This window comes from Balaenoptera musculus, chromosome 17, assembly GCF_009873245.2.
Source record: "Balaenoptera musculus isolate JJ_BM4_2016_0621 chromosome 17, mBalMus1.pri.v3, whole genome shotgun sequence".
NCBI classification, from domain to species: domain Eukaryota; kingdom Metazoa; phylum Chordata; class Mammalia; order Artiodactyla; family Balaenopteridae; genus Balaenoptera; species Balaenoptera musculus.
In genome coordinates this window covers 34703547-34717083 of record NC_045801.1, presented here as the reverse complement: position 1 = coordinate 34717083, position 13537 = coordinate 34703547, and the positions used below count along the sequence as shown (strand labels likewise).

General features: G+C 35.1%; 1 protein-coding gene across 1 annotated transcript in view; it reads right to left on the bottom strand.

Moving 5' to 3' along the window:
* The window catches only part of UBR5 (ubiquitin protein ligase E3 component n-recognin 5), a 140901-nt gene that overhangs the window by 11620 nt on the left and 115744 nt on the right, over nucleotides 1-13537 (bottom strand). Inside the window, 11 exon segments of the mRNA XM_036830478.1 lie at nucleotides 931-1061; nucleotides 2092-2236; nucleotides 2882-2993; nucleotides 4433-4676; nucleotides 6931-7029; nucleotides 7129-7249; nucleotides 8683-8903; nucleotides 9817-9930; nucleotides 10026-10198; nucleotides 11394-11467; nucleotides 11953-12183. Coding sequence (XP_036686373.1) covers nucleotides 931-1061; nucleotides 2092-2236; nucleotides 2882-2993; nucleotides 4433-4676; nucleotides 6931-7029; nucleotides 7129-7249; nucleotides 8683-8903; nucleotides 9817-9930; nucleotides 10026-10198; nucleotides 11394-11467; nucleotides 11953-12183 — 1665 coding nt within the window.

Here is a 13537-nt window from a genome sequence, read left to right as displayed (position 1 = left end):
TACATATATTTACAAATATCTTTTTTATCAAAAACACACATTATTTGCAACTTTTTCTATAATGGGCTAAGCTATATCAGTGTGTTGATACTTCCAGAAACAGGGAAGAGGAATAAAGACATAGTATATGAAAGTCAAGAGAAGAAAAAATAGTAGTAACAGCAAAGAAAATAAACTTCTAGCAATAGTCTTTGGCTTGGACCATTCAAAGGCTCTGAGACAGGTAAATCGCTGGAATAGGTAAGTGGCTATTTAGTTTCAGGGCTTAACTACCCACTTATCCATCTCTAGGACTATATCTAATCTAAGTTCCTCATTCAATAACATGACTAGGAGAAAAATAAACAGACATTTTCATCTAAAGTAACACTTCAAAGCCTTAAACTGGATATTAGAGTAGCCCCAGTAGGGCACAGATTAAGTACGGCATATCTTCCTGTCACTTTTACCTGTCACCTGGGGAAAGGAAGGATAAGTAATTTAACTGTTAGATATTTTCAAGTTTAATATTAAAACAAATATACTACACAATAGAAAGCAAAAACTTGCATGATTTTTAAGATAAATCAGGAGGTCTAAAAGAAATTTCATGTTTATTGCAAGGACTCAGGGATTACACCCAATTTCTTGAGGTATTTGGCCTCTGCCATTAGGGGTATTCATGTGGAGAATGAGATGTACTTCTTTATAAGTTAGTTTCTAAATAAGGTTCGTAAAAAATCTTCAGAACCTAAAGTGACTGCTAAAATTCCGCCCTTCTAATACATGTGAAGGTCAGCTGTCTCACTCATGGATTTTAAGCCATCTCTTAAAAAGCCATTTAAAGTCTTGTACTATTTAGTATAAATTTTAAGATACGGTGACGGCCACACCCTAAAAATAAAGTAGCTGATGTTTAAACTAAAATGTCTTCCCCGTTGTCTACATTACCGTCCGTGTGCAATAATGAGTTCCATGGCTTCATCCACTCTTGCTCTCAGAGAGTCTTCACTTGCTAGAAGCAGCAGCAGCTGAGCTGGGGATAATTCCAACAGCATGCCAGTGATTTTACTTGCAAATGCCTGTAAATGACAAACAAATGTTACTTGCCTCTACTCTCTGAAACCTCTTGTCTAAATCAGCAATCTTTTATCAGAAAAAAAAAAGAAGAAGAAGAAAATGTAAGAAACTTGGATAACAAATAGAAAAAAAAAAAAATTCTAAACCAGTAATGGATTTTATTAAATTGGAAGCTTAATTATAGAAAACTCTGGTAGGCAATTAAATAGTCTATGCACTAGCAGTATTATTAAAGCTAATTTAATATTGGTTGATAAGCCTTTTTTAAAGGTTTTTGATACCCATGAGTAAACATAAAAATACTCAATTTTCATTTTTTTCCCTTCCTCATCAGAGAACTGGAAACATTTTTTTCATTTAGTGTAGCAAAAAAGAGGGAGGTAAGAAGTGAAGGAGGGAGAAGGAGAAAGAAAAAGATGCCTATATTTAAGGCTAAGGATTCACTGAAATATAATTAATTGGTTGACTGTTTTACTATTCTTTTGCTATAACATGTACATATAGTTACGTATAAAGACAAAAAAACACAACTAGGTTATGTTTCATATTCCATGAAAGAAACCTCTGACAGAACATTCAAAATAAAATCTTCCTGTCATACATATCAAGAGTAAAGTACATATAGCTGATTCACTTCATTGTACAGCAGAAACTAACACAACACTGTAAAGCAATTTTACTCCAAAAAAAAAAAAAGAGTAAAATACACTATTTGCAATGTGTTCTAGCTGCAAAGTAACAATAATTTGTACAAATAAGGGTACAAATAAATACAATGCACAGATAATTCCTTAGCACACAAGGAAATTACTAGGTAGAATGCCAACCTGGCACAGGTAGTAAAAACAACATCAAGCTATATACAATTACTCTCCAGTAAGTCCTGCTTCTTTCCCTCCCTAAGCTTCCTTTTTATTGCAGTCCTCAACCACATGGCTTTCCAGCAGCTGGCAACTTTTTAAAATACCAGCCTTAACTGGAAACCAAAAATGGCACAGCCAGTTAAGAGGCAGCTAAGTACACCATACATACTGGTTGCATTGCTTGTACACGGGGATAAAGTCTCTCTCCGAGCGCCTGACGATGTGCTGGCAGAGGATCAGGATCATCACTAGGATTTCCTTCAGAGGCTGGTCTGAAGGGCCTGGTGTCGATGGAAAGCTGTCTTCTAAAATCCCTGAAAGGTGAACAGACCTATTACGACTTCATTTCCCTTGTCTGCAAAATGAAAATATCAGTGCAACTAGTAATAAAGTTGGAAAACCAGAGCATACAGTTAGCTCCAGTTATGGTACCAGGGTGGAAGAATGCCTAAAGAATGATGGTGGGGAAATAAAGATTATCTAGATTTTGTCACTTGAAAATCTATAAATCTGCAATGCATAGGTTAATTTGATTCTAAGGGAACAGGACCTTAAAATACCAGAAATCAAGAGCCCACCCATATTTACTGGAAATTTTAGTCAAAAGTAAAATGCTACCCATCCTAACACGTGAAAACTTAGAGGTTTAAATAACACAATTGCCACAATTAAAATTTTAAAACAAATTTAGGAAAGCGTGATATGAAGTTAATAAAAATTTCAAAAAATTAGGAACTTGAGCAGGATAAATAAAAAGCCAATATAATTTCAACTGCCTCTGGGTTTTTAAAGCAGAATATTTTAATAACAGTTGGTTAGACTTTTTTAGTTACAATACATATATCCAATTATTAAAACTTTCATTTTTTAAAAGTCCATAATTGAGACTCTTATTTACAGGCCTACCTCCAATTCATCCAAAAAGATGGTACTCAATAAAAGACACAAAATTATCTCACCTATCCCGATCTCTCCGAGAACCTGCTCGCAAGCCACTACTCCTCCTCATCTCCCTTTCTCTCTCTCTTTCCCGATCCCTCTCTCCTCTGTTCCTTAATCTCTGCATTAAACCTGGAAAAAAATATGAAATACACTTTGTTTAGATGAATGTAAATGCAGCTACTTTAAATGTTAAAGTCAGTGTGAGGACATGAGACAAACATAGTAAGAACATGACAACTGTAGATCATCTTCCTTATCATCTGTGTAAGTGCCTTTCTGTCACTCTCCGTATGGTTTTGAGGGTTGGGGGTGATTCTGTAGAATGAACCTCGTAGGTAATTAAATGTTCACTCAGTATTTGTTTAATGAATTTATCCCCTTGTCATGTCAAAGCTGTGAAATAATATGTAGCAACTGGGGCTATGTTAGTTCCACCATAAATAATGCTGAGATTTCTTACATATTTGAGTATCATCTTCTCTATTCTTAGTTTTTGGCATTAAAGGCATTATAGCCACCCAGCTATTATTATTCTTAAAACCTTAAGCATAAACCAGGGTATGGTTTCCTAAAGAGTGTGCAGAAAAGTTATTTCTGAAACGTCATGACTTCCCGGGTTTCCTCATTCACATTTGACAATTTCTTTTTATTATAGGACTATAGAAAGTCAAATGGTGAAACTAATGATGAAAGGCTGAGGTACTCTCCCCATCTTCTCATCCTCAGTTCTTCCCAGAGCTCATTCAGCTTTCTTCCAGACCTCAGTCAGCTTTTATGGTGGCAGTTTACAGAACCCCAGTAAGATACAGCTACAGCTAGGTAAAACACAGGATTTTGTTAGTAACTCCTTCTCCCGCAATTACTATATCCATCCACCTACAAGACTGACGATCTTCTGCCCCTACCTTACATGAACCCCCTGTTTCAACCTTTTGTAGTTTTCACACATTTTTTAATATGCTAATTGTAATCCTGAAAATCAGGTAAGAATCCTAACCCCAAAGTGCTGATCCTCAAGGAGGCAGAGCTTACACCAGGATGTTAATACAGAAAACCTTATTACCAAAAAACAAAGTCTTGCTAAATTAAACAGTGAAGTTGGTGACACAGCCAACTTACATTTGGTTGCAAGCTCCATCTCACTGGAGACTGGAGCAACTCTGCAAATTATACTCTGAAAAGCACTGTTCTAGACAATAGCATTTTCTTCTAAGTATCTCTACTTATTAAATACAGGGATTGGGGAAATCCTGCAGTTTGCTCTTTGAATTTTTATATTACCATAGATCTTAAACCTCTCACTCCCCAGACATTGTAATTTGAGATGGAAAAAAATAGTATAATCACAGCCATTTATGAAAATAAGTGTGGCAGTAACAGAGCAAACTGGTAAATTGTCAATTATAGTAGTTTAAACAAGATTAAATCATTAATCTAGAATAAAATAGTGTAAAAGTATAAATATACATTAACGTTCTCCCACTGTAAACATATATAACTGTGATTATCATTGTTTCCATTAAACAAGGAAAGAATTTGTATGTGCTTGTTACCTGTAGAGTACTTACTTGTATGAGTGCCTTTGTTGGCATTTTGGATACAATCTAGATTTGGCAGTTTTTCATTGGACAAAAAAGCTTGTGCAATGGCTGTATAAAAACTTCGTGCTACACCACTGCCCTCTCCTGGTTCATCCTTAAATGTAACTTTCACCCTATGTACAGCCATAGGTGTAGTAGCACATCTTCGACCAAAGTGATTGTTAAGTTGCCTCATGGTCTGCTGAATAAGAAGATCTCGATCCCGATCAACCTATTAAAACACAACAAAAAGTAGTAAATTCAGTGTTGGAAACCACCTTGAAATTTTTCTATGTAAAATCTGAAAATCTAATTTTAGCTTTTCATTGACAGCTGAAATAGCTACGAAGTATTTGGGTTCTCAAAAGCTTATATTCCAAATAACACTCTGAATCATACAAGAATATCTTACATTAAATCAGGATAATGGAATTTAACTCAATTATAACATCTTCTTAAAAGGTCTACCCATTTGGTAATATAGCAGGATAAATTACAAGTAGATCAAAGTGTAAATTTTTTTTTTTTAAATAGTGAATCCTAGAAAAAAATCATAGGCTATTCCTTTGGTGGCAGAATACCATAGCAAAGTAAAAGAAAAATGACAAACGGGGAAAAACATTTGCACCTTCTATTACCGACAAAGATTCATGCGTAGTGTATATATACACTTAGCATTTCTAAAAAAATTGAGGAAAAAACACTTTAATAGGAAAAATGGGCAAGAAATATCAACAAACAGTTCCCAGAAAAAGAAGCAGCCATAATATATGAAATATATGAAACAAAGTTTAACTTTGCTCATAATAAGAGAAATACAAATTTAAATTATACATAAAGCCTATCAGATTGGCAAAAATCTAAAAATTTGACAACAAACTGCTGGCAAGACTTTGGAAAATCAGGCATTGTTGTGTTGATGTTGAAAGTGCAAAACTATACAGACATTATGTAGCGGTATCTGCCAATATTTGATGAAATTACATATACACATGCCCTTTGACCCATGTCTACCTATCTATCTCAAAGACACGCCAGCCAAATAGAGAAACACACATAAGGCTATTCATCACATCTCTATTTGTAACAGCAAAAGACTGGAAACAAACCCAAATGTCTATCAATAGGAAACCGGTTGAAAAAAATTGATACAGCCATAAAATGTGGTGCTAACACTAGGTAGCTGGAAAAAAAGAAGGCAGAACATCTCTCTCTATATATAGCCATGGCTTTCTCTCTAGGATATACTGTTAACTGGGAAAAGCATGATGGAGTAAAATGTATAATAGCATGCTCAGGGTGGGAGTGGAGGAGAGAGATGCATAATGAATACACACACACAGGATTATATATTTTTTGAAAGTGGGAGGGAAATAAGCTAAAAACAAAAACAAACAAAAACCCGAAAGGGGGCAGGGGGAATACAAAGTAAGAGACAGGAATGGAAATTAGATTTCTCTGAATACAACCTTCTTCTACAGAGTTGACCTTGCAACTGTAGATATTTTACATTAATTATGAAACATAACAAAGTCAAAAAAAGGAGAGAGCAATCCCTAAAAAGTGAAAGCAAAATGAACTGAAAGGCCCTAATTGTGTGGAGATGAGATGGTAGGTAGCAAAGCCTCACAAAAGGAATTATTTCAAGTGACTTTAAACAATGTACTTTGACTGTACATCTCCAATTGGATATGCTCTAAGAACAAAAACTGCAAATAAATCTTAAGCTATTTTCAATAATCATTTTGTTGGTAGTGGTGTTGATGTTATGATTCTAAGGCTGTTGTATGCATGGTGTGGGATAAAAGCAAATGAGTAATTTTATCAGTGTTGCTGGGAAGCTGGATATTATTCAGTTCAGAAGAAAGGAAGTAAAGACTAAAAGGTGAAAATAAAACAAACTTGTGGTCCTAAATCTTGAATTTGAATTAGGAGTATCAGTATGAACTCATGAAATAATTTTCTTCTTCCTTTTTTGAAGGAGCATTTCCTACTAAAGGGCCTAGAAACAATGACAAACCCAACAGGCAGTGAGCAACCTAGAGCCCAGATTATAATCTCAAAATACAATTTCCTGCTAAAAGGAAGCAGGGCTTCTTGAAGAAATGGCTGATTTAAGGTCTGTGACAGAAAATAACAGAAAATGAGACATATCAAAAAGTAAGGAAGTTGTCAAAGATTGGACTCTCGCTAGCCACAGAAAAGATAATTTGAGCATCAATGAAGTGTGAAGCACATCCAAACAGTTTTAATCCATGTGTTCATAATGATACTTAAACGAACAAACCCATTGCTCATCATTACAGGACATTGGGAAATCAACTGCCAGAGATAGCCATTACTATAAATTTGGTGATTACCATTTATTTTCTTTAAATTTTTAATTACATAGTATATATCCCCCTAAACAAAACTGTTATTTGTTTTTAAATTTTATATAAATAGCATACTATATGAATAGGATAAGAAAATCTAAATACCTTTACCTCTAGTGATAAATCTCTTGACTGCTGATTTCTCAGTTTTTCCATTTCTCTACGGAATTTTGATTCTTTTACCTCAAAACCACCCAATTCAGTTAGGATCTTAAAAAAAACAACAACAAAACAAATGCATGACAGAATTATTCTCTGAAATATGTTCTTATCCGGCAGAATAGAATGTAAAGTGCTCAAAATACATACTGATCCAGGTTCTGCTCCAACATCTTCCATGAATACCCTGCCGAACAGTTCTAAAGAAAGGCGCCAACGTCCTAGCAGCATATCATGGGAAATGACCATTCCCATGAAGCTACATTGTGGCCTGTAAGAAGTTTAAGGGGAGAGGGGGAAGCAGTTTAGGCAACTCTAAAAATTTCCTGGTTTCTGGTCAACAACAGTAATTACTTGGTCTTTTAATATTCTGAGATCTTATGTAATTCAAAACCACATCCTCTCTAATGGAGAACTTTTCTATAGCTACTCGTTCCTTGGAGAACTTCTTATTTTTACTCCATTATTCCTTCTGTCCTTTACGTAAGGATACACATCCCCCAGCTGGCTTCTCTCTTCATCTTTAATTTTACCTCCTCTCCTTAAAGTCCAATGTCTGTCTCCACTAGATGATTCCCAGACCCCTCTTTAGTTCACAACGGACCAGAATTTCATTGTGTGAAATATATCCACTTCAGTCATACTTAACTCATACTCAACATGGTGAAACTGAATATGGCCTCTTCACCACAGTGACAATGCCTCCTGATTTCTTTCAATAGTACCACCTATTTTCCTACTGCACGGACTTGAACAGATTTTAATTTATTCTTCCCTTGGTCCCTCCAGAGTGATCAAGTCCTTCATAAGTTTTCTTTTCCTAACCATGGTTTCCTTTTCATCCCCAAAGGCAATATTCTACTTCAGCCCCCTTCTTAACAACTAGCCAGAAGGAGTAATAGCTTGTCTCTCTACCTCTAATTCTTCTCTCCCTCAATCTATCTGCTTCTACACATTCGAACTATCTCAGCTCAAATCATATTGTCTCTAGGAAGCTTGGGCCATCCCAGTCCCTAATTCTTCCTTGCCTTTTATGGTTGTTAGACTGTGTACATAAGATGTATATAGTTGCCTAAACTAGTTTAACTCCTCCTAAGCAAACCAAAAAGAAAAAAAAAAAAAATCTGACATTACATAACCAAAAATGATACAGCATAAAGCAGACACTCAACAAATCATTAGGTGATTAGCCATACTGAGTCACAGTGTATATACTAGGCAAATTTTTACTGGGAAAGCAAAGAACCTACCTCTTGCAAGAGATTTACTAAATGTGAACCTGGCAAAGGAGTGAGCCCAAACAAATGTGAAAGTCACAAATCTATAAAGCTCTTTTTTTTCACATGCATGTTCCCCTCCCATAGCTGAGCTCCTGCTAACAAGTGTATAATAGGCAATTTGACATGGATATATACTTTAATTCAGTACTGAACGTTAAAAACAGAGTCAGAATTTCTTCAGTAAAAGGAGAAAATCAGAATGCCAATCAATGACAAAACAGTCACAAAAAAACAAAAATCCAGAAAACTCTAATATTTCAATATCTGATTATAAACTAGAAAAACACAAATAATATTTCATCCTATTATTTATATACAAATAAAATACAAAGAAAATTATAAATTTTCTAAATAAAAACTCTTACAAAAATTATAATAGCCATAAAGTAATAGCATAGAAAAACTATCTTCACTTAGCAAGTACCTGAACGATGTAAGAGGTGGCCCTTCACTTTCAGTCAGTCCTATTTCTGCAAGTAAACTGCTTTTCAACTGTGCAGCGAGATCGTGAGCAGATGGCCCTGGTTTTGAACTCTCAGCTTCTTCTGGCACCACATTCTGTTCTTCCCCTTCCTTTTTTTGCCGATTTTGCATGTTCGTTACATTTTTCAAATTGGCAGCATAAGACATTTTAGTTGGAAGAACCTATGAATTTTCACATTTAAATGTTAGATATTAAAAAACAAACTGACTAGATTTCCTTTTCAACTTACTAATACTCCACAGAGATCACATGGCAGTTAAATAATTCCCTTCTGGCACTTCAACTACAAAGATGCAATCTATTTCTTGTCTATCTGATTCCCATGGATGAGCACCAATTCCAGTGCATTTACCAGAGCAGCCTCAGAGAACTTTTATAAGTATCTTTATAATATCTATGGTTACTTAAGTGTCTTATGTACATAAAATTCTCCTTTATCACTTAGATAATAAAGAAAATTCTATTCAAGTACATGTCTTCTATATGCCTGCTCTTAAATGGTGTTATTACTTTTTCACTGGAGAAACAGTACAGTATCATTTCAGGCTCTCAAATCAGACTTTCATCTAAAAACTAGATCTGTCACTTCACTAGTTGTATAACAACAGACATTCCCACGTGAAATTTATGTAATCTCTCCAAGCCTTACCCATAAAATCAGGATAATAATGTTTTCTACCCAACATGGTTGTGAAGATTAATTGAGACAGTGCCCAGGAGATAGAATTATCCAACAAATGTTAGGCATCATCATTAATATTACTTTATTTACTCCCATTCTAGACTCAAAAAGAAAAGTTACAAGCCAATATTATATATGCTCATATGTACAAAAATTTAAATATTCAGCAGAATTACAACAATCAACTCCGGAACAGGCAAACACAGCAAGTTAGTCTCAAAGCAGACTAATGACAGTGTTGGAATTCCTTTAATTATGTCATAAGGCAAGAATTTCTGATACTTCTGTTATTTGGGTAAATATAATATTCTGAATGCATTTCCAAAAAACTAGATGCTGGGATAAGCATTCAACTCACAAATATTACATTGCGAAGATTTTTACTATCTTACCTCAAGGCAGTTTCTATCCACTGTAACTTCCATTAAGCATTTTCCACTACTGGCAGATGAAGAATAAAGACCCTGACTTGGACGGCCAAAAAGATCCTCCTTTCTAGCATTTGGCTGGAATTTTAATAAAAATATTACAGTTACATTGAACACTTTAAAAAAGTAAATTCAACCAAAAAGAAACCTTAAGGCTGGTTTATGTGAATCACCTGCAACAGATGTGGCTGATCAGCCAAGGGGATGGCTTCAGCTAGAGGCACTTCAAATGGATTTGGGGGTATACACCCAAGGAACGTCATGGAGTCGGAGCGTCGGAAAAATGGATGGTTTTGGCCAGTTTCTGCGGGAAGAGAGTCATCATCCTTATCATTCAAAGTAGCACCTAAACATAAAGAGATAAAATGTTTTTTTAAAAAATTAATTATTGGGGAAGGGTAAAAGGATCTACATCTGCTCAATCCAAAATTCCTGTTATCTCTTTATAAAATTTTAATGCCACTCGAAAACAAGTTGATAGTCCAAAATTTTGATATTTTAAAGTGGTAATTCAAAATACTGGTTTAAAATGGTTACAATGATAAATTTCATTTATGTGTATTTTAACACAATAAAAACTTGCAAAAACTATTAGCAGTAACAAATACTGTTCCATTTTGTATTGGACAGACACTACCCACATCCACCTCTTCTCTCTCTAGAGATTTAGACCTGAATATAGCTAGTTTCCTAAGCATGTTCAGGACCTGGCTCACTGATGACTGCAAAAAAGGGGCTAAAATTTGAGCATTTGCTTACTTGTAAGTTCTGATTCCTCTATAAGAAGATAAACAGAGAAATGTCTGGGCAGCTCATGCATCCCAACAGGAAATCAGCACACCAGCACCAACTCCCATTAATGGAATAAAACTTTTGTCAGTGCTTACAGTATGCTGTGAAAATAGCAGTGAGCTATGGCTGGGTTCTCAAAAAATAGCAGTTAAAGTTAAGTTGTCTTTCCCAGGCCTAAACAAAGTACTACGTGATAAAAAGAAACAGGCAAGCGGACTATTTGACCCCACTGGAAAAGTATTTTAATTCTACTTGAAATTATACCTGAAAGCTACAACTAAATTTCTTGAATTTGGAATATTTTCTCTCTTTTTTATTGCATTAACTGTTGAGTTTTGATGAAATAGGGAGTTATAACTGGTATTTTCCATTTTCTTGACTCAGTCTATTTTGCATCAATATTAGCAAAGGTTCTGCTAAGACTTTATTCAAATGTACGTAGTACCAACACACTTAAGAATAAAGGTAAACATAAAATTAAGAGAAATGCAAAGGAGAGATACAACGTCAAAATAGAAAAATATTGACTGTTGAAAAGTTTATAATATTTCTTTAACTCATCCTTATTTATGAAGTAATTAACGCAAGGATATATAAGGAAAAATGGACAGAAAATGCAAGGAACGGGACATAGAAAAGAAAAGAGAAATTCCCACCCAGACAGAAAATAATGAAGTTAAAAAGCTTGAAGGGGAAATACTGAGGCAGCCATTTCTTGAAGTAGATTAGCAGATTTTCTGTACACTAACTTTGATTGGTGTCATCATCATTTTCATGTTCTGAATCTTCATTATCAATACCCAGTTCCAAGAGTTCTCGTGTCCTTTAAAAAGACAAGTGAGTCATTTTACATGAAGTATTTTGTGCTATATGAACAGGAGCGAAGGTGATGCAAAAAATACTGGAAAGGTTAGTTTAGTATCTAACCAGTTTCAAACACTGGGATAAAGTTTCAGACTCTGGGAATGGTAGACTAATCAGCCAAATGTACTACAACTACAAAATAGGTTCAACAGAAGCAAAAGGCTAATCACACCAAGAAATAGTGAGTGCTTACACAAACTCTAATAGAAAACATGATAAAACAATCAGGACAAACTACCTCAAAGCATAAAGCTTAACTGGATTCTTAGGTTTCATGTTTTAAGTGAGGAGTAGCTATGGAGAGCGGCTGGATGGACTCAAGCCCACCTGCCCACATGAAATGTTCCTGTTTGCGATGTTCTCCTTACTCCAAAAATCAGACAATGTACTAATGGAGACCACAGCAAGTATTTCTTAAAACAATCTCACGGCAAGTATGGCTACCTTTTGCGTTCCAGCTGAGGTGTATCCAATGTTGTCTGCTGATTCATTGCTTTAATCCAATATATAAGGGCTTGAAAAACATATGCCACATGCTTCAATGAGCAAACATCCAAAACTGGAAGAACATCAGAATGCTCATCATTATGAGACCGCATTAAAGACAGAGCATAATTTAGGAAGTCGCCCCGAGCAGACATCATTCCTTGACGGGCACTAAGCAATGTGGCACGTCTACAGGAGTAAAAAGAAATGAAGATGTTTACAAAAAGAACACAAATGTGAAATTTACCACTGTTATAAATATGCAAAATTAGGAACTGAGACTATCCATAAATAAAAACTCATTACGCCTGGGCTCTGCCTTAGAAATATAACCATTGTATATTATTTACAGTACTGTATACATTTATAAAGGAAAGAAATTCCAGTGTCCTCTGGATTGGCAGAAGGTACTCCTTCCCTAGAGACAATGGTTCTCAAACTTCAGTGTCCACCAAAATCACCTGGAGGGCTTGTGAAAACAGGTTGTTGGACCCACCTCTATAGTTTCAGTAAGAATGGGTTAGGGTAGGACCCAAAATTTATATTTCTAACAAGCTCTTGGGTGATCTTGGTGCTGCTATTCTGGGAACCACACTTTGAGAACCTAAAAGTGTGCCTAAAATGACACCAAAGGCACAAGCAACAAAAGAAAATAAAGAGCACTGGACTTTACCCAAATTAAAAAACGTATGTCCTTCAAACAACACCTTCAAGAAAATGAAAAGACAATCCACAGAATGGGGCATAATTTCTGCAAATCCTGTTATCTGAAAGGAACTTGTATCCAGACTATATAAAGAACTCATAAAATTCAATAATAAAAACAGAGGCCAATTAAAATGTGTAAAACATCTAAATAGACATTTCTCCAAAGATACACAAATGGCCAATAAGCACATGAAAAGATGCTCATTATCATCAGCCATTACAGAAATGTAAATCAAAACCACAATGAGAAACCACTTCATACCCACTAGGATGGCTATAATCCAAAAGACATATAATAACAGGTGTTGGCAAGGATGTGGAGAAATTAGAAACTTTATACTCTGCTATTGGGAATGTAAAATGGTGCAGTCACACTGGAGAACAGTCTGGCGGTTCCTCAAAAGGTTAAAGAGAGTTACCATATGATCCAGCAATTCCACAACTAGATATATATACCCAAGATAATTGAAAACACATTATCTACACAAAAAACTGTACACAATCTGTTCATAGCAGCATTATTCATAATAGTCAAAAGGTGTAAACAACCCAAATGTCCATCAACTTATGAATGGAAAAACAAAATGTGACATGGAATACTAGGAAATAATGTATTGATACATGCTAAACATGGATGAACCTTAAAACCATTATGCTAGGTAAAAGAAACCACATACTGTATGATTCCATTATATGAAATGTCCAGAATAGGCAAATCTATAGAGACAGAGAGTAAATCAGTGGTTGCTTAGGATTAGAAAGTAGGGGAAAACGAGAGGTGACTGCTAATAGGTATGGGGCTTCTTGTGGAAACGAATAAAATATTCTAATATTA